The following is a 21,969-nucleotide window of genomic DNA, read 5'->3' on the forward strand; positions in this document are numbered from 1 at the left end:
GGCAGGACCACTGGCCCATGGGGCTGGGGTCCCCAGTATAGGGAAAGGAAGACCCATTTAAAATCCGGTAATTACCCACTCTGTTTCACAGAGCAGGGATAGAGATGCATTTATGCCTTGGTTCCCAAAAATGACTCATGTGACCAGACTCAGTGCACTTACCAGCTCTGTACAGTCATTAGGGGACAGTTTACCTGCGCCTGCAGCAAGCAGACATGCTTGAATGTGACCGCGGGCAGACAATTCATATGTAGTCAGTGCAATGTCACCCATGTCAGCTCTGGGGGGCACTCGGGGGATCAGGGGTGACATGGGTGGACAGATGGATGGAAGGACAAGACAATGTATGTTTCCAAGCAGCGAAGGGATTTGTTTTTCTACTTAAGGGGACTTTTGCGGCAGACAGCCTAGACCTCCCAAACCTGTTCGCAGTAGGGACAATTGCAGCCCTTACTGTACCATGCCCCAGCGGGGGACACGTTCAGAGAAGGATAGTCAGGAGTTCTGTGCTGACTGGCAGGTCCCCACTACTTTGGGATCATCATTGGGATACGGATTCTTGGGATCCCTATCTTTGGGGGATCACATCAGGGGTCGTCAGTTTTAAAAACCAAAATTACCTTGTATGTGGTCTGACTATCTTAGGCAATAATACCTCAAAAGTTCTGGAAGCAATTAATACAGAGCTGGCTGAACTCAGACTCTACACACAGCAGACATGTTATGCGGTGGATTATCAATTAGCACAAGGGGGAGTTTGTACAATTATTGGTATCAATTGTATCACCCATATTATTGATGCCACTTATAACATTACAGAAGCCATCAAGAATATCCAAGACCAGCTAGATAGTTTTCAACAGGGAGCCACAATTACAGACAGCTGGCTAAATTGGTTGATAGGTAAATCTTGGAGACCCTATTTGGCATTGCACTCATGCTGGTATTGTGTGGGCCCTGGGTTTTTAAGGCTCTGCTGTAAGGCACTACTGACAAGAACCGTACCAGCAGTGAGTGTCATCACGGAAGAGCCCCCAACAAAATTCACACTCGATGATACCCCTCGGGAGGAGGAGCTTCTAGAGATGACCTACCTGTACATATAAATTGGATCATCTGCGGGAGATCTTTGAAGTCGCCTTCTTGACCACAAAGTGGGGAGTGAAGTGGGAAATGGCACAGGGCAGGGTGAAACAAGGCACATGGACACACAAGATGGCTGCTGAGCCATAAGTTGGCCACTTGACACACAAGATGGCTGCCAGACCACAAAATGGAGAGAGAAAGCAGAGCAAACACAGACACTGCCTGGGCCCACCAGAACATCAGCACAATGCACTCACAGCCTAGTTGATTAGTTTAAGGTGGGTGGGGGAGAGAATACATGGGCAGTGTATACTGCCTGCCGAAGTGTTAGCATTTGATAGAAATGCTAACAGTTGATACCGACTCAATACAGAGTGATAATAGCCAGGGCTGCAATAATTGCCCTTCTCAGGAAGAGCAATTAACACCGATTACTACAGCAATGGATTTCCACACTGACATTGAAACTGACAATGTCTGCACTGAAACTAACAACAACCACACTGAAATTAACAAGGGCTGCGCTGAAACTGACAATGACCAGAACTATTAACAATTCTGCAATGTTTACAATAAACAAAGCATGTTACGGAGACAATAACCTCATCACTGACCTATTATATCACAAAATGTATAAAAGTATCTTGACATGTGCTCTGGGCTGAGAGAAGACTCGCAGCTGACCTCCGTGTGTTTCTCTCTCTGGAGCTCCGATATTTCCTTGTACAATAAACTCTGTCATTGAACCCCGACTCTGACTCTGAGACTGGTGATTTTCCCCACAACAATTGTATTATTTAAATGGGAGAGTCTACAATACTCTGTGCTACAGAAGGATTCTGGTAATTGAATTATTATAAAGTTAATATACAGGTACAGCAAGTGATTAAGAAAGTAAATTGAACATTATCATTTATTGTAAGGAGTATGAAATATAAAAATACGGATGTTTTGCTACAGTTATACAGGGTTTTGGTGAGACTACATCTGGAATAGTGCATAGTTTTAGCTTCCATATGTAAAAGATATGATTGCATTGGAAGGACAGAGAAGATTCACTTAATTGATTTCTGTGATAAAAGGATTGTTGGTTGGACAGTTTGCCTCTACAATGATTGGAATTTGGAAGAATGAAAGGTGATCTTATTGAATTATATAAAATCTTTTTTGGGGGAGGGGAAGGATATTGACTGGGTGAATTCTAAAGGATGCTTCCCCTTGTGAGGGCTCTGGAACTATGGAACACAAAGGTCTCCTATTCAATCCAAAGATTTGTTTTTCTTTAAGGGTTGTTAGTTTGTGGAATTTTCTCCCTGAGAGAGCAGTGGAGTTAGGGTAACTGAATATTCTAAAAGCTAAATTTGATAGATTTCATGCTTGCAAAGAGAGTCAAAGTTGATAGTGGATAGACAAGAATATGGGGCCACAATCCAATCAGTCAAATGCTACGGCAGGACTGAGGGGCTGAGTGGCTTAATTTTTATGTTAAGAGCAAGAACAGTCTTTATAGACTGGATAGCCTCTTCTGCGCTGTATGATTCTATAACAGACTGAAGTATCCATCATGAATCGTCAAATTTGGTGTTTTGTCATTGTGTGTGGACTTTAAATCCAGACTGAAGTTTGAAACTGTGCAGGATTTTGGTAGATCAGATTGGAGGTGATTTTGGGCATGTATGTGGTGTAAAGTTAATTTTATTACCCAGTCTGCCTCCTAGCACAGTTTTAAAATCAGAGCTCACCCCCAAACACCTGGTTGAATTCGACATTTAGTAGGACCTGAAAATAGGGAATCCTCATCTCACTCATTCTTCCCTTCCTGTTTCTAATAGAAGTTTTAATATCCAACTTTTGATTTGTCCTCAGGAAATGTATCCTACTACCATAGCTGGTGACCAGTGTCCATGTCTAGTTGTCCTAAGGAGGCATTGCCAGTTATTCTTGAATGAAGGTAGTCCATGTGGTGAATGTATGTTAGGGAGGTTGTTACAGCACGTTAGCTCAAAGGATGAATGAATATTGATAGATGTAGTCTATTGGTATTCTCATAGTATTGGTGCTTAGGTTCAGTTCACTATAAGTGTGTGGTGGAACTGGATGGCGATATCAAACAATTTCCTTTTGTCTCAGTTTTCTCAGTGTGGTCTGCTCTTTTTCCACATTTCTATGTTAAATAAGAGGCCAAATACTAATGTTGCCAGGTATATAGAATGGTTTTGCAGTTGAGCAGCAGGTAATCACTCCTGATGGTACACACTCATATTCTAAAAGGAACCTGCAGGATATTTTTAACAGAATATCCTTCTCACTTGTCCACTACTTGAATTATGAGTCATAGAAAATAAGCAAGAACTTGCACTTATCAAGTATTTTCACAAACTCAAAAATGTATTTTATCCAATGAAATACTTTGTGACATTTAGTCACTCTTGGATTGTTGGAAATACAGCCAAAGTTATGCGTTTGGCATAATCTATTAAATACGATAATGACCAGAGCATTATAAAAAGCTGGCTAGGATACTAGGCTCGAGGATATTTCACGTAAACCTGAGGACAGACAGGGCCTCTGTTTAACGTGAAAAATAGCACTGACAGCAGGACTCTATCAGCACTAGCTTTTGTGCCAAATTCATGGAATGATACTCAAAGCCTTGAGATGCTGATTTGACAGTGACAGTGTTGCCCAGTGGGCTACAAATGACAACCAATATGTATAATTTCCCCCTCTTTCGCAGGTTCTGTTTCAGAGATGAGCCCAAGGATTAGCGTTTTAGGAAAACAAAGTTAAATTTCTCTCAACTTAAACTTAGGCAGTATATGGAATCAAATCACTGCAGCCTGAGTACACAGAGGATATTTTAATAGATGGTTTTGTTCACTCACAGTTCAACATTTACTTTTAATAATGGGTCAGAAATTGATGACGTTTATTCTTTGACAATGAAATGAACTATTTAAGAACTTTTTTGCATTTTTGTCAAAACATGATTAGCTCCCTTTTATTATTCATTGCTAATCAGAGGAAGGAGGGTGAAAGGACAAGGATGATTGGGGGAGAGTGGCAGAGGATGGGGACAAGTGACAGAGGAAAGAGGGGCAGAATGCAAGGGACAAAGGAATAGAGTGGACGATGTTGTAAGGTTATTCTTTACAAATGATATTCCAATCTAGTAACACAGAATCAGACCCAGAATGTGCAAATTACTTGAAAAAGGCTTGACAGGAACCTTAAAGAGGTATTCAGTTAGGGATTATCAACATCCAATATGTGTAACTCTCAATGAGGCTGATGCAGCAAGTGCTAATGGACAGTCTAGGCCATCATTGTACTAGCACTGAGTGCTCCTGATCTCAACAGACAGGAAATTGAGCCTGTAAGATTTTGAAACAAAACCTGTGCTCTGTGGCCAAAAATCTCTAAATGTGGATAACATTGTGTGCTGACCACACACTACTAAGCACAAGCTGCTACCACCCTGTGCCTACCCCCTCCATTTTATTCATTCTTTGTACACTTCGCATTGAGTTAATGTCACTTGGACCATCTTGATCACTGTTCTTCACTACCAGTGGGCATCCCTCAGCTCAGTGACGCTCTTCAGGAAGTGGCTGTGTGTGGCATAGAGTTGGAGACTTTGGTCAATATCAGCCCACTGGACAGAGCCAGCATCATCACCTGAATGCAAATCCAACTGTCCCACACTGTCTCCTGGAGAGAGAGAAAGAATATTACTGACAGTCTTTTAATGCAATCCTTCTCATAAATGAAGAAGAACTTGTATAGTTATTGTGCCGTTCATCAATTCAAGCCTTTTACAGTAAATGATGTATTTTGAAATGTAGTCACTCTTGGAATATTGGAAATGTGGGAGAGAAATCCGGTCCTCTTCCTCATCCTATCTCTCCTCCCTTTCCTGCTCTTCAACATCCAACTCCCCATCTTATCTTCCTCCTCCTCGATCTTCTCTTCTCTCCCCATCTCTCCAACTTCTCTTTTTCTCATGTACCTGTCTCGTCATGAAAATTTACTGCCACTGTTTCCACCCAAGCATTGTCAGTGTTTCGAGGATCATCCACGTATCCTGCATACACCTGGATGGGAAAATTAGGAAAACAAATACAGTGAACGGGCTGCACTGAATTAGATTAGTCCAAGTTCTTGACAATGATTCACATGGAACTGGCCCACCTCTTTCCTAGCATTAACAGGAGTCCCATCCCAACTCCAGTTCCAGAGTGAGACCTGGAAAAGACACATAAGATTTTCTCTGCTTACTCACTTCCTTGGAATTCTCTTTACTGAAAATACTTTGGAACAGTCTCCTCAAGCGATTCTTCTCAGATGTGGAAGCAGCCAGAGAATCAAGAGCTTCTTCCCCAAACTCACGTTTCAGGGTCACCGACACAAGCTCCCCATCATCCACCATGCCCTACCAAGAGAGGGAGAGACTATTAAAAAGTAAAAACAGAGGTTAGAACATCAACCTTTTTGCCTGTGCAGACTTGAGGGAGCACTACCTTATTGAAGGTGCAGGCGTTTGGTTGTGGCATCGTTTGCCTGTTCAAGTGGTGGCAAAAATATCCCATGACACACTTTTGAAGAGCAGGAGAGTTATCCTGGACAGTATCTGTACCTCGCTTAACATCCAGTCATCCACCAGGGTCACTCAGCCCTTGGTCAAGACATGGGCAAAAGAGCTGAACTCCAGAAATGAATAAAGGCTGTTGACATCAAGGCAGCGTGGCATTAAGGAGCCTGAGCAAAACTAAAGTCAAAGTGATTCGGGGAGAAAACTTTCTGCTGGTCATCCTGAGTACAATAGAAATCGGTTGTGATTGTTGAAAATCAGAGTCGGTGTTCCTCAGGGTAGTGTCCTAAGTCCAACCAGTTTCAGCTGCTTCATCAAGACTTTTACTCCATCATAGGGTCAGTTTGCTAGGGATTGCACAATGGTCAGCACCACTCTCCACTCCTCAGATACTGGAGCAGCCTATGTCCAAATACAGCAAGACCTGGACAAAATTCAGGTTTAGGCTGATAACTGGCAAATAACATTCATGCGAATGACCACTTTAGCAAGAGACAATGCAACATTCGGCCCAATGAGTCCACATCAATGCTCAGAGCATCCCACCCAGACCCACCTCCTATCCTTTCCCTGTAATTCTGCAGTTCCCTTGGCTAATTCACCTCATCTGCACATCTTTGGACTGTGGGAGGAAACCAGAACACCTGGTGGAAATCCATGCAGACACAAGGAGAATGTGCAATCTCCACACAAACAGTCGCCTGATGCTGGAATTGAACCTGGATCCCTGGTGCTGTGAGGCAGCAGTGCTAGCCACCTTGCCACCCAACTTGATTAGCACACAGTTCATGTGTTCAACATTTGCTCCCTTCACCATTGACATACAATGGCAGTAGTATGCACCGCCTATGAGATGCACTACAATAAATCACCAAGGCTCTTTCGACTGCATCTTCCAAACCCATGACCTCTATAAGGCATACCACCATCTGCAAGGTTTATCCCAAGCTCCTCACCATTCCTGACGTGGAATGGCATCATCATTCTTTCTCAGTTGCTGGAACTGGATTCTAATGCTCACTCTCCAACAACTTGTGTGTGCTTATACCTGAACCATATTAATTGTACCAGTTAAAGGCAGTCCATTACCACCTTCTTGAGGGCAATAAACACTGGCCCAACTACTGATGCTAAGATCCTAAGAAGAAATAAAAACCATTGGGGAACAAAACAACTTGGGCCTTAGGGTTATGAGGGTAACTGGTTAGAGCAGGAGGGATTGAACAGAGCAAATACATAAAGTGCTCATCTGTTCTCACCCCAGGAATTGCCCATTCTCCACAATCCTTTCGTTTTATTGCAACAAACTGTAGGATGGGTTTGCCGGATTGCTCATGAATCACCTTCTCTCCTGCCTCTCTCTTCCACCTGCAAGAGAGAAGGAAAACATCCATCAGACAGCAACAAAATGAGGCCTTAAGAGTCACAATGACCATTAATAAAGAAATCTGTCACAGTGTGAGAGCTTGGAGGGCAGAGGTGACGGTGAGGTGAGCTACAAAATGACAAACATGTTCTTGCAGTCCTTTTGAAATTACAAGGGATTTTGATGCAGTAAATAAGGAGTAACAATTTTCAATGACAGGAAGGTCAATAACTAGTGTGTACAGGTGGAAGTGGGTACTACAGGTGATGGAGATTAGAGTCAAGATTAGAATGGTGCTGGAAAAGCACAGCAAGTCAGGCAGCACCCAAGGAGCAGGAAAATCGACGTTTCGGATAAAAGCCCTTCATCAGGAACTAGTGTGTACTGAGTGGCTTGCCAAGCCATTTCACGGGGCAGTTAAGAGTTGGAAGTCAAATGTTGGCTAGACAGGGTAAGAAAGGCAGATTTCCTTTCTCAAAAGATATACTGAACCATGTGATTTTATCACAGTCTGGTAGTTTCATGCTCATAGTTAGTGTTACTGGTTTCTTAATCCACTTTTATTAATTGTTTAATTTAAATTCCACCAGCAGTTGTGGTTAGTTTTGAAACCATATCGCTACGCCATTAGCCTGGGTCTCTCATTTACTGGACTCCTTGAAGTTCAATAGCACTGTATCACTTGAATCCCCCACTATCTACAACCTGGAGTTTACTATTACTGGACCAGCAACATAAATACTGTGGATACAGAATAGATTCAAGGCTGGGAAGTTGCACAGTAAATAACATGCCTGCTAAAATCCCTGAAGACTGCCCATTATCTACAAGGCACAGTAAGGTTTATAATGAAATAATCAACACCTTCTTGGATGAGCATAGCTTCCATAATACTGTGGCAAACATCCAGTTGATGGTTCATCTGTTTTAGTATATTTTTCTTTCATTTTATGAACTAAAGTTAGTAGGAGAGAATGAATAAATGAAAATGAAGCATCTTGAAGTCCAGAGCATTAAGGGCTTTGGGTTATGTTGCTTTAAGAGGTTAACAAGTATGAAGGCAAGGTAATTAAAATGCTGGGCTTTTGTGATTGCCCAGAACACCTGAAAAAAATGTCAAGCTCAGTAGGTTACCCATGTTTGTTTAGTAAAATCAAAGTTTTAAAGCTGGAGCTATTAAAACATCAGGTGGACTCACTAATGTGGCGACATGGTGTTTGCAAAGCTTGCACTAATGGCAGTCCACATAGAGTTAGAGCAAAATGAGCTTAATAATATCGAGTAAATTCTAAAGGTCAGGTTAAGCACAGCTTGGAAACTGGTGGAGTTTAAAAAGCTCTTTGGTTGAAATTTACCTAGATGTATTACTGCTGGGAGACGTTGGTTACAGTTTGGAGCTGGGAGATGGCTGATATGGGAGAAGTGGCTCCAGGCTGCAAAGGTGGTGCTGTTAGGAGACTCCAGGCAGTTAGGGCTCAGGAAAAATATCAGGGAGTGATGGCTCCATGGCACAGCACCAGGTTAGATTAGAAAAGAGAAGTGTTGTGAATTACTGATAGTTCAATGTAGCTGAGTGGGTGAAGAATGACCACAAACAGCATTTGCTTGATGCGGCTGAGAAAGGTCAGAGCTTAGTGAACCCAGCAGCTCTGTGAAGCCAGCTGTTTGATAAAAGCTGAAATTATGATCACACCTTTTAAAGAAATGTTTGTTCATGGGATGTGAGCTTTGGTGGGTAGGCCAGCATTTATTACCCATTTGACTGTCCTGGAGAAGGTGGTGATTAGCTGCCCTCTTGAACAGCTGCAGTCCCTGTTGTGTAGGTAAACCACTGTGTTGTTAGAGAGAGTTCCAGGATACTGACCCAGCCACAAGGATACAGTTCTGAGTCAGGATGGTATGTGGGTTGGAGTAGAACATATAAGTGCTGGTGTTCTCATGCATCTGCTGCTTTTGACCTTCTAGGTAGTAGAGGTTGCAAATTTAGAAGCTTCTGTCTAGGAAACCTTGGTAAGATATTACAGCCACATCTTGTAGTCTCCCACTAAGTAGTGGTGATGGAGTGAATGAATGTTGAAGGTGTTAGACAAGATGCCAATCAAACTCATTGAGGCCAATGGACAGTATACTATTATGTTTCTGGCTATGCCTTCTGGATGGTAGACAGATGGAGATCAGGAGGTGTGTTACTTGGATTCCTAGCCTCTGAACTGCTCTTCTAACCAATGTATTTGTACAACAGGTCCAATTCAGTTACTGGTCAACGATAACCCCACGATGTAGATACTAGTGGATTCAATGATGAAAATCTCAAGGGGTAATGATTGAATTCTACATTGTTGAAGATGGCAATTGCTTGGCATTTGTATGACACAAACGTTACATGCTACTTGTCAGACCAAGCCTGGGTGTTGTTTAAGTTTTGCTATATATGGACAGATTATTTTGGTATCTGAGGAATTGTGAATGTTGTTGAACATCATACAATCATTAACAAACATTCCCACTTCTGACCTTACGAGGGAGAAAATTGATGCAACTGAAATGGTTGGGCCTAGGACACCAACATTAGGAAATCCTGCAGTAATGTCCTTCTGACTGATCGCCAGCAACCACAACCAGATCCTTTGTGGTAATTAGAGGCTTTGGAACAGTCTGTCATCAAGGCAGAGAGATTTTGAAGGTGTTCTAAGTCAACAGCTTCAAGAGTAAATAATTGGAATCCCTTGAAGGAGGCAGAATTTTAATGAGATTTGGTGAGTGACAGTGTTGCTAACATCTGAGTCAAATCTCTCTTGACTGCATTGGCTTTTTGAACTGCAGTCAGTGTGGTACTCAAAGACAGTTAAGCCATTAATTCACATTTACATTATTTTAATTCTGAATGTTGGAATTGCAGAAAACACTAAGTTGTTTGGAATTGCCAGTTTACTGGTACAATATGCTTATTGAGTCATTATTATGTTTAACATTATTACTTGCATTTGTTCAGGTTTGTATACTGAAGATTTTTTTTTGGCACTTCAATTAAATCCTGGAATCCTGTCACTTATTTACCTAGCCTGATACTTTCATATGTTCTATTTAAGTGATTATGGTCCATCAAGCCAGATCGTAACAAAGGTAAAAACAAGGATTGCAGATGCTGGAAACCAGATTCTGGATTAGAGTGGTGCTAGAAAAGCACAGCAGTTCAGGCAGCATCTGAGGAGCAGGAAAGTCGATGTTTCGGGCAAAAGCCCTTCATCAGGAATACAGGCAGAGTGCCTGAAGGGTGGAGAGATAAGTAAAAGGAGGGTGGGGTGAGGAGAAAGTAGCATAGAGTACAATAGGTGAGTGGGGGGTCGGGATGAAGGTGATAGGTCAGGAGCGGGGGGAGGGTGGAGTGGATAGGTGGAAAAGAAGATAGGCAGGTAGGACAGTGCTGAGCTAGAAGTTTGGATCTGGGGTGAAGTGGGGGAAGGGGAAATTAGGAAACTGGTATGGGCGCAGGTTTTGCAATTCCTGCAGTGGCAGGGGAAGATGCCAGGCAGGGATGGTGTGTTATTGGGGGGCGTGGACCTGACCAGGTAGTCACGGAGGGAACGGTCTTTGCAGAAGCCAGAAAGGGGTGGGGAGGGAAATATATCCCTGGAAGTGGGGTCTGTTTGGAGGTGGCGGAAATGTTGGCTGATGATTTGATTTATGCGAAGGTTGGTAGGCTGGAAGGTGAGCACCAGGGGTGTTCTGTCCTTGTTACGGTTGGAGGGGTGGGGTCTGAGGGCGGAGGTGCGGGATGTGGACGAGATGCGTTGGACGACCAATTTAACCACATGGGAAGGGAAATTGCGGTCTCTAAAGAAGGAGGCCATCTGGTGTGTTCTGTGGTGGAACTGGTCCTCCTGGGAGCAGATACGGCGAAGGCAGAGGAATTGGGAATATGGGTCGGCATTTCTGCAGCAGGTAGGGTGGGAAGAGGTGTAATCCAGGTAGCTGTGGGAGTCGGTGGGTTTGTAAAAAATGTCAGTGTCAAGTAGGTCGTCATTATTTGAGATGGAGAGGTCCAGGAAGGGGAGGGAGGTATCAGAGATGGTCCAGGTAAATTTAAGGTCAGGGTGGAATGTGTTGGTGAAGTTGATGAATTGCTTAACCTCCTCGCGGGAGCACAAGGTGGTGCCAATGCTGTCATCAATGTAACGGAGGAAGAGGTGGGGAGTGGTGCTGGTGTAATTACGGAAGATGGAGCCAACAAAGAGACAGGCATAGCTGAGGTCCATACGGGTGCCCTTTGGTCTGGAGGAAGTGGGAGGATTCGAAGGAGAAATTGTTAAGGGTGAGGACCAGTTTGGTCAAACCAATGAGAGTGTTGGTGGAAGGGTACTGTTGGGGACGTCGGGAGAAGAAGAAACAGAGGGCTTGGCGGCCCTGGTCATGGCGGATGGAGGGGTAGAAGGATTGGATCATAACAAAGATCAATTATGCTCATAATTGGGATCATAAAAATACTCAAGATGTTTGGCATGAGCCAGGTCATAGAAGCCACTTGATCAAAGTGCTGTCCACCATTAATGCAATGGCAGTATATACCATATGCTAGTAGCACGACATCAAGTGTGACTCACCAATTGCCCTTCGATGAATGTAGAAACCCATAAGCTCAAAGGGACAAAGGATAGGAGAGTCAAGAGAACACCACCATCTGCAAGTTCCCCTTCAAGTCACACCCCATCCTGACTTGGCAATATATTGCCATTCATTTACCGTCATGTGGTCATTGGAACTCTATCCTTTACAGTACTGTGTGTGTGCCTATACTACACGGCCTGTAGTAGTTCGAAAAGGGCACTCACCACCACTTTAAGGGCAATCAGAGATGGGTAATAAATGCTGAATTTTCCAGCAATTCTCACATGCAGCGAATTAATTTAAAAAAAACACACAGATTTAATTTAATGGATAAGAGAGGAGATGAGAAATTCACTGAATTGATTTGAGACGATTAGAAGTGAAGGGAAAGCATTTTCAGAGCCACGGGGCAAAAGTGGGACAAAACTGCAGCTCGATAAGCTGAATGGCTTTTTTAGTGAAGTCCGAGTTTATATGAAATCTGCAAATAATTCTGAACAGGGTGGCAGTAAAGCTAGTGTTTCACGTGTGAAAATGACCAAAGTTTACACATTGAATAAAGGTTTCTGAACTTGAAATGTGATAAGCTGTATCAGAAGCTTGAACAGTCTATTCAAGGTTACTCTCTGTGCCCAATTACAAATTAATATATTTTAAAATCATTGAAAGTAAAATGATGGTTTCCTACAGAAGGGAGCAGACTGAGTGAGCGAGGACGCCTAAGTAGCTATATAGGTCAGGCACCACCCTCTCATCACTGACGATCTAGGTTCAAGTCTACAATAGGATTGAAGATCTCCTTTTCCCAATGGTCAAGGCAGAGTTTATGCAGCGGAACTACAGTCCAAACCTTTCACTCCATGAGTCAGAAGACCATGGACCTTGAGCACAAGGTATTGACTGCTGGGGAAAAGCCGCATGTATTGAGGTGCCATCTTTTGGATGAAATATTAAACCAAACTCCCATCTGCTGTCTTAGGTGGACATAGAAGTTTCCATGGCGCTATTTTGGAAAAGTGTAGGAGAGTTCATAACCAACATCAGTAAAGTAAGAGGGTTATCTGGTCATTTCTCTTTGTATGACTTTGTAAATGTGTCTTAATGTAGAAAATGCAGCAACCATGACTTGATATCATATGTATGTAAATGGCTGTAAAACACTTTGGAACCTCCTGAACTATGATTATCTAAATACAAACTATTTCTCCCTACTACAAAAACCCACTGTACAGTTTAACCAGGCTTAGATTAATCTAAAGGCAATGGTCCAGCACAGTTGATAGGCTGATCATCTCAGTTTGCTTATTACATACCGTGTGACAATTGGATCAGCAGCATGGTTTGGTCCCCATTTTCCCAACAATCCTCGAGAAGTGATTCCCGTTCTTCCCATTGGATTCCTACGGATAATGTCACAAGCATGAGTTATCAAAGTGGCAATATTCGTAGTCTGATGAGAGTTCACAGACTTGAAAAGTTAATTGTTTTCTTTCCAATAATATAGCATGACCTGCTTAGTATTTTCAGCATTTTCTGTTTCTATTCTGAATGTATCTGATATTTAAAAAATGATTCTTTGTGTAAAATGTCTGTTATAAAAGTACTTTTCACTCCTTTTAAATGATGTCCTCTGGCTCAAAGCATCTGGCATAGAACATAGAACAATACAGCGCAGAACAGGCCCTTCAGCCCTTGATGTTGTGCTGACCTGTGAACTAATCTAAGCTCATCCCCCTACACAATCCCATCATCATCCATATGCTTTTCCAAGCACTGTTTAAATGTGGCACTGTTTAAATGTGGCTGAATTAACTACATTGCCAGGCAGGGAATTCCACGCCCTTACCACTCTGAGTAAAGAACCTGCCTCGGACATCTGTCTTCAATCTATCACCCCTAAATTTGCAGCTATGCCCCCACGTTCAAGCCAACGTCATCATCTTAGGAAAAAGACTCACTGTCCACCCTATCTAATCCTCTGATCACCTTGTACGTCTCTATTAAATCACCTCTTAGCCTTCTTCTCTCCAATGAGAACAGACCCAAGTCCCTCAGCCTTTCTTCATCAGACCTTCGCTCCAGACCAGGCAACATCCTAGTAAATCTCCCCTGCCCCTTTTCCAATGCTTCCACATCCTTCCTATAATGGGGCAACCAGAACTGTACACAATATTCCACACAATGGGGCCGCACTAGTGTTTTGTACAGCTGCAGCATGGTTTGGAATATTGCGTGCAATTCTGGTCTCCTTCCTATCGGAAAGATCTTGTCAAACTTGAAAGGGTTCAGAAAAGATTTACAAGGATGTTGCCAGTGTTGGAGGATTTGAGCTATAGAGAGAGGTTGAATAGGCTAGGGCTGTTTTCCCTGGAGCATTGGAGGCTGAGGGATGACCTTATAGAGCTTTATAAAATCATGAGGGGCTTGGATAGGATAAATAGGCAAAGTCTTTTCCCTGGGGTGGTGGAGTCCAGAACTAGAGGGCATAGGTTTAGGGGTGAGAGGGGAAAGATATAATAGCTACCTAAGGGGCAACTTTTTCCATGCAGAGGGTGGCACATGTATGGAATGAGCTGCCAGAGGATGTGGTAGAGGCTGGTACAATTGCAAATTTAAAAGGCATCAGGATGGGTACGAATAGGAAGGGTTTGGAGGGTTTTGGGCCAGGTGCTGGCAGGTGGGACTAGATTGGATTGGGACATCTGATCGGCATGGTCGGGTTGGACCGAAAGATCTGTTTCCGGGCTGTACATCTCTAAGACATCTCAGCTCCTGTACTCAATCCCTCTCCCAATAAAACCTAACATACCGGTTGCCTTCTTATCAGCACTATTAACCCGGGTGGCGACTTTCAGGGATCTATGTACAAGGACACTAAGATCCCTCTGCACATCCACATTACCAAGAATCCTTCCACTGACCCAGTACTCAGCCTTCCTGTTATTCTTCCCAAAGTGAATCACCTCACATTTATCTGCATGAACTCCCATTTGCCAATTCTCAGTTTATCCAAGTCCCCCTGCAACCTGCAACAGTCTTCCACACTGTCCACGACTCCACCGACTTTAGTGTCATCTGCAAACCTACTAACCCATCCACCTATGCCTGCGTCCAAGTCATTTTTATAAATGACAAACAGCAATGGTCCCAAAACAGATCCTTGTGGTACACCACTAGTAACCGGACTCCAGGCTGAATATTTTCCATCAACCACCACTCGTTGCCTTCTTACAGAAAGCCAGTTTCTAATCCAAACTGCTAAATCACTCTCTATCCCATGACTCCACATTTTCTCCAATAGCCTACCATGTGGAACGTTATCAAAGGCTTTACTGAAGTCCATGTACACCACGTCAACTGCCCGTCCCTCATCCACATGCTTGGTCACCTTTTCAAAAAACTCAATGAGGTTTGTGAGACACGACCTGCCTTTGACAAAATCACATTGACCATCTCCAATTAAATTGTTGCTTGCTAGATGATTATAAATCCTATCTCTTATAATCCTTTCCAAAACTTTTCCTACAACAGACGTAAGGCTCAGTGGTTTATAATTACCTGGGTCATCTCTCTGCCCTTCTTGAACAAGGGCACAACTTTTGCAAACCTCCAGTCCTCTGGTACTAAACTGTAGACAATGACAACTCAAAGATCGAGGCCAAAGACTCTGCCATCTCTTCCCGAGCTTCCTGGAGAATCCTCAGATAAATCCCATCCTGCCCAGGGGACTTACCTACTTTCAAACATTCTAGAATTGATAACATCTCCTCCTTACTAACCTCAATCCTTTCTAGTCTATTAGCCTGTATCTCAGTCTTCTCCTCTACAATATTCTCCCTTCCTTAAGTGAAAACAGATGAGAAATATTCGTTTAACACCTCTTCGATCTCTAGAGTCCACACACAACTTGCCACTTCTGTCTTTGACGGGCCCTATTCCTAACCATAGTAAAATATCCCAGAATATTTCACAGTATGTCACCTAGCAAAATTTAGTTTAGGAAGGATATTCTGGAACTTAGGGCCCGGGCAAAAGAAGGCATGAAATCAATGGTGGAGCAATTAAAATCTGGGAACTTGAGACATCCTCTCACTGATTCTAAACTTGGTGATTTACCATGATTGTGAATGGCATGAGTACTCACCGAGGCAGCTTATCTTCATCTAGTTCATAGCACCCCAGATAACTCCTCCGATCGATTTTACCATCCAGAGCATTGAATTGTGGACCATGTTCTGATTGTCCTGTCTTCCTGTACCACAAACATGTATTACAGGGGAAGCAGACAGCTTCTTTTGTTTCAAAAATATGCAAGTAAATTAAAGCTGACAGATAGAGCAAACCTGCATACAATGTGGGAGACATCCTCAGGATGGGAGGGAGACAGATAGGGAGGGCAATCAGAATGGGGGAAAGAGACATGACAGGTAAGGACAGGTATGGGGTGGGAGACAGACAGGAGGGGCACTCAGATGGTGAAACAGAGAGAGAGGGCTCGTCGGAGAGGGTAGACAGTGAAAGACAGACAGATTTTGGGTGAGCACATAGGCAGAGACAAAACTACCAAACGTCTTTGTACACTGGGTGAAGAGACCCACAGTTAGATATGGAGGGCTCTCGCCCTCTCTCTTTTTCTTCTAATTCACCCTTCCTCCCTCATTCTCCATCTTACCTGAAGTCAGGATCTGCCCACTCAGGGCTAGCCTGGACACTGCCTGCTGTGTAATCCACTGGCTGATATTCTGGCCATGCCAAGCTCCAGCTGACATAGCTGTCAGGGACAGTGAAGCGATGCACCCGAGACCCTGGATAGGGGGATCTTCGTGCCTTGATGTGAATCATTGGTCGGTTTCCTATGTTGTGATGTGAGGCGTGGCACACTGGGTAAGTTGCAGGCTTGTACCAATTGGATTGGGTGAGGCAGACACTGAAATGGAAACACTATCATTAAGAACTTGTTTCTTGAGAAACTCAATCCCAAATAACATCAGTCTCTCACTAAATAAACTATTTCTACCCCAACTCTCTCATTCATTGAAATCAAGTCCTGAAAAACATTACATCAATACAAATTCTTTACTAAATTCTGGCTTACATTGTGCAGTCAAATTTTTCAGATTTTCTTGAATTGACCTGGCTGTGAGATATTCACTTAATTGCAACTTAAATCGCCTAAACACACTTATTTGCTACGTCGTTTAGTATACATGGCACTCAGTTCAAAGCCTGTTTCAGAATCCTACCCCTCCCCATCAACCTCAAACCCCTCATTTCGCTCTACCTGTTCAAATCCTTCTCAAGTCACTTAGTAATTGGAGAAAATGGTATTCTGACCCACCCTGATCTTGGTGGATCGAGAGACTGCTGGAAATCTCTCTGTCAGAGACACTGGCTGCTGTTGGTTCAAAACAGAAACCTTTGACTGAGGTTCTCCCTGAGCGGACTGATATAAATAAATCAATGGCTGCTAGTCACTGCAGACTGGAGTCGCATATGCTCGTGGAACAAGATTAATTATTTTTATATTTCTGTTGCTATGAGATTGCTGTCAAACGATGAAACTTGCTGAATAAAAAGCTCACGTTCCTGACTCACTCCCTAAAGTCAGCCACTTATAAGCATGCAAGCAATTTAAAAAAGGCTTTTTTTGTTTATGGCTTTCAGCATTGTTTATAGCTTTGTTAATGATTCAATTCTCCTGTCAGTGTCTGGTCTGCAGCAATATGATAGCCAAGTGCCTTTTAAAAACTCCAACCACAGAAGGCACTGTAGCTCAGTAAGTATCATGCTTCCCTTGTGGAGTAAGAAGTATGTTGCCTTATTTCACTCCAGAGATGAGCAGATTAAAATATAGCTCATTTGCCATGGGAGTACTGAAGGAGTACTGCACTGTTTGAGGCTCTCTCTTTGGCAATGAGACAGTCACCAAAGTACCCATCTTCCACCTCAGGTAAAAGATCTTATGGGACTATATGGAGAAAATGTAGGAAGACAGCTCAAAGGTACCCAATAAGTGCAGACTGCTGATTCCTACACAACAGACCTAAACAAGATGACAACACACCCAGAGACTCTAGCCACCCAGCCATACATTAAAGACACCTTGGAGATGACAAACAGACTGCTCCAGCCCTATGCATCATGGTAGCCCACAAACCTACCAGCACATTGAAACAGCTCCTGATGAATTTAAAAGACCCCATACCAACATCCAGCAGAACAACGTCATATCCAAAATACCCTGTAAGGACTACAACAAACATCATATTGGACAGACGGGCAGGAAACTAACCACCAGGATACATGAACAGCAACTAGCCATCAAACGACATGACCAACTATTACCAGTATCCATACATACAGACGAAGAGGAACACCAGTTCGACTGGGACAATACATCCATCCTAGGACAGGCCAAACAAAGACACACACATGAATCCTAGAGGCCTGGCATTTAAACTGGAATTCCACTAAAATAAATATTAATTTGGACCCATTTGTCAACCTCTCAAAAAATGAGCCAGAAGTGGTATCACCCACAACAAACCCAGACACATAAATAGCAAGCGGGACAGAACACTAACGCTTCACTGGAGGCTCACTGTTGATGCTACCTACCATGGTGATGAAACATCTGAGAACAAATCTACCAGCTTAGCGAGCAGACTTACAACCTAAGCAACCACAAATCAGTATCTGGCATGCATTAGGAATGTGGGGGAAGGTGCTGATTACATGAATTACGTCAGCTGTAGCTAGGACAGCTCATAGATACTGTCAGTGAGGTTTGATCAAAAGGAGAAAGATAGGTTACTAAATGATCCATTCCCAGAGAAGGCAAACCTATTCCTGTCGATTTTATTTTTATTCACCTGTGGGACATGGGCATTACTGACTGGGCCAACACTTACTGCCTGTCTCTGGTTGCCATTGAGCAGGTGGTGGTGAGCTACCTTCTTTAATTGCTAAAAATCACACAACACCAGGTTATAGTCCAACAGGTTTAATTGGAAGCACACTAAGCTTTCGGAGCGACGCTCCTTCATCGGTGGTTGTGGAGAACACAATTGTAAGGCACAGAACATATAGCAAAAGTTTACAGTGCGATGTAACTGAAATTATACATTGAAAAATACCTTAATTGTCTGTTGAGTCTTTCATCTGTTCGAATACCATGATAGTTTCACTTCTTTCATGTGTAAATCACAAAACGTTTTTAAAAAAGTTGCACTCTCAGGTTAACTGTAACAATTGGTGTTAGCTAGACAATATGTTGAAGGTGTTAGCCCCTTGTGTTCTCTGGCTGTGCCATGATGTTTAAATTGATTCTAATCTAAAAAGTGAGATAACAGAGATTTACAGGAGTTCATGCAGTTTTTGAGCAAAGTACAGTGTAACTCTGCAAGTACAAATTCACCCCACAAACATATATGTATATGTGTGCATGTGGGTCTTTGTGTCTGTCTGGGTTGGGGGGTTGTGAGTGTGACAGAGTGTATGTGTGTGTGTAGTGAGTGTAGAGTGTCTTAAGTCTGTGAGGGGGTGCATGTGTGAGTGTTTGTATGTGCCTGGGGTAGGCGGTTGTGAGTGTCTGTGAGAGAGAGTGTATATGTGTGTGCGTCAGTGTAGAGTGGTCTAAGTCTCTGAGAGGATGCATGTGTGAGTGTAGCTGTGTGTGCGTCTGTAAGGGTGTGTGTGAGTGTATATGTGTGTCCGTGAGGATGTGTATATAGGAGTGCATGTGTGTCTGCATGTATGTATAGTGCAATGGTGGTCACCTGTAGTGTGACATGCACCCAAAATCCTGGTTGAGGCCCTCCCTATGGGTATAGAACTTAGCTATCAGCCTCTGCTCAGCCAGTTTTCGCTGCTGCCTGTCCTGAAGTCTGCCTTGGAGGATGGTCACCCGAAGTCAAATGTCTTGGACCGCTGAAGTGTTCCCCAACTGGGAGGGAACACTCCTGGTGTTAATTGCAAGAGAATTTGGGAGAATGGGGATTTTACCATATCTGGTCACTATAACATTACTGCTTGTGGGAGGTCACTCTGAATAAATTGCTGCATTACAACAGTGACTGAAGTTTAAAATTACTTTTATTGAATCGAAATGGGCTTTGGGTCATCTTGAGGTTGTGACAGGCACAGTATAAAAGAGCACTTTTCTGCTTCAGCTGGTTTCTGCACATAAGTGTATTTTTCAACAGGGAGCAGAGAAAAAATCCTGACTGAATTTTCTTTTCCTCATGGACATCAGAATTGAACAGATTAAATTATCTCCACTATTGGTCCTGGCTTATATCCAAACTTAGCATTATTTGTAATCACAGCTGGAACCTCCCCATTTCCAGTGCATATGTAGGACTGAGTTCACCAAATGCGCTCCTCAGTTAATAACCCAAAACTGAAAGATTTGACTGCATCATTGTGATGAGACCTGCAGATTCTGGAATCCAAAGTAGGCAGGCAGGAGGCTGGAAGAACACAGCAAGCCAGGCAGAATCAAGAGGTAGAAAAGTCAACGTTCTGGATGGGTTACATCCAAAACATTGACTTCTCCACCACCTGATGCTGCCTGGCTTGCTGTGTTCTTCCAGCCTCCTGCCTGCATCATTGCCATGCCAAGTACTAATGAGAAAATATACAGTGCAGATGGAGGCCATTTGGCCTATCATAGAATATTCTGTTACCCCACAGGCTTCACCTATCAAGAGACAGCAGTAACTTCAAAATCTGATTTGGAGATACCGGTGTTGGACTGGGGTGTACAAAGCTAAAAACAAAAACACACAACACCAGGTTATAATCGGAAGCACTAGCTTTCGGAGTGCTGCTCCTACATCAAGTGATTAGATTAGATTCCCTACAGTGTGGAAACAGGCCCTTCGGCCCAACCAGTCCACACTGACCCTCCGAAGAGTAACCCACCCAGACCCATTTCCCTCTGACTAATGCACTTAGCACTATAGGCAATTTAGCTTGGCCAGTTTACCTGACCTGCACATCTTTGGACTGTGGGAGGAAACCCATGGAAACAGGGGGAAGAACGTCCAACTCCACACAGACAGTTGTCCGAGGCTGGAATCAAACCTGGGACCCTGGTGCTGTGAGGCAGCAGTGTTAACCACTGAGCCACCGTGCCAGCCCATGGTTGTGGAGTACACAATTGTAAGACACAGAATTTATAGCAAAAGTTTACAGAGTGATGTAACTGTAATTATACTTTGAAAAATACCTTGATTGTTTGTTAAGTCTCTCATCTGTTAGAATGACCATGTTAGTTTCACTTCTTTCATACATTCTCAGGTTAACTGTAACATATGAAAGAAGTGAAACTATCATGGTCATTCTAACAGATGGAGAGACTTAACAAACAGTCAAGGTATTTTTCAAAGTATAATTACAGTTACATCACTCTGTAAACTTTTGCTATAAATTCTGTGTCTTACAATTGTGTACTCCACAACCACCTGATAAAGGAGCAGTACTCTGAAAGCTAGTGCTTCCAAATAAACCTGTTTGACCTGGTGTTATGTGATTTTTAACTTCAAAGTCTGAGACACTGATCAGAGACAGAAACTGAACTTCAAAACCGAGAGTGGAGCTCAGATGTGGCATGTCAAAGTCACTGTACCTGTGTCTGATCCAAATCCAGCATAGGAGGGCAGTGCACACTATGCACACACTCATTTTCTTCCATAGATTATGGGAACACTCATTATTCCTTACATACACATTGTTTCTGCTCACATCCGCACCACCATTTCAGTCCCATCATACCAACACCTTTCACAATGTTTATTCTCAACCTGCTCACAGTGACAGCCCAATACTTAATGATAACACTTAACCCTGCTCACATCAATTGGTCAGCACCCACCTCCAAGCCAAAACATACAGCCCCCTACTCAATCATTGGCTAATCACTTCACTGGAGCCCAGAGCTCACTGACACACTTATTCACTCACTGACACACACACACACATTCTCTGGTCACACTCACTCATTGATCACACTCACTGACACACACATTCTCTGGTCACACTCACTCATTGATCACACTCACTGACACACACATTCTCTGGTCACACTCACTCATTGATCACACTCACTGACACACACATTCTCTGGTCACACTCACTCATTGATCACACTCACTGACACACACATTCTCTGGTCACACTCACTCATTGATCACACTCACTGACTGAGTTTATCTATCTATCTATCTATCTATCACTCACTCACTCACTCTTGGTCCCATACTGACTACTCATTGGTCACTCACTGGTCGACACCCAACTTTACAGCAATGGCCCCGCC

At 43.2% G+C, this 21,969-nt stretch overlaps 1 protein-coding gene across 4 annotated transcripts; it reads right to left on the minus strand.

Annotated features, from left to right (window-relative positions):
* Positions 1 to 3,931: 3,931 nt before the first annotated feature.
* LOC140464315 (ADP-ribose pyrophosphatase, mitochondrial-like) lies at positions 3,932 to 21,934 on the minus strand. 4 transcript variants are annotated; one of them, XM_072559244.1, is made up of 8 exons: positions 21,280 to 21,934; positions 16,321 to 16,575; positions 15,793 to 15,900; positions 12,962 to 13,048; positions 6,937 to 7,045; positions 5,369 to 5,518; positions 5,096 to 5,180; positions 3,932 to 4,797 (listed from the first exon to the last, which is right to left on the minus strand). In XM_072559244.1, exons 1-8 carry the CDS (start codon positions 21,333 to 21,335, stop codon positions 4,652 to 4,654), a joined length of 996 nt encoding a protein of 331 aa, XP_072415345.1. In that variant the 5' UTR covers positions 21,336 to 21,934; the 3' UTR covers positions 3,932 to 4,651. The 4 variants fall into 4 exon arrangements, with proteins under 4 accessions (XP_072415345.1, XP_072415348.1, XP_072415347.1 ...); XM_072559247.1 differs by lacking the exon at positions 21,280 to 21,934 and adding an exon at positions 16,987 to 17,114; XM_072559246.1 differs by lacking the exon at positions 21,280 to 21,934 and adding an exon at positions 16,930 to 16,950.
* Positions 21,935 to 21,969: the final 35 nt, after the last annotated feature.

The sequence above is a fragment of the Chiloscyllium punctatum genome, chromosome 40, assembly GCF_047496795.1.
Source record: "Chiloscyllium punctatum isolate Juve2018m chromosome 40, sChiPun1.3, whole genome shotgun sequence".
Taxonomy (NCBI): Eukaryota; Metazoa; Chordata; class Chondrichthyes; order Orectolobiformes; family Hemiscylliidae; genus Chiloscyllium; species Chiloscyllium punctatum.

Excerpts from the sequence above, each read along its gene's own strand:
- LOC140464315 (XM_072559244.1), bottom strand. The coding sequence starts at position 21,335 with ATGAGTGTGTGCATAGTGTGCACTGCCCTCCTATGCTGGATTTGGATC. Across the intron at positions 15,901-16,320 it reads TGGGCAGATCCTGACTTCAG|GAAGACAGGACAATCAGAAC; the intron begins GTAAGATGGAGA and ends TTTGTGGTACAG. Across the intron at positions 5,181-5,368 it reads GTAAAGAGAATTCCAAGGAA|GTGTATGCAGGATACGTGGA; the intron begins GTGAGTAAGCAG and ends TTTCCCATCCAG.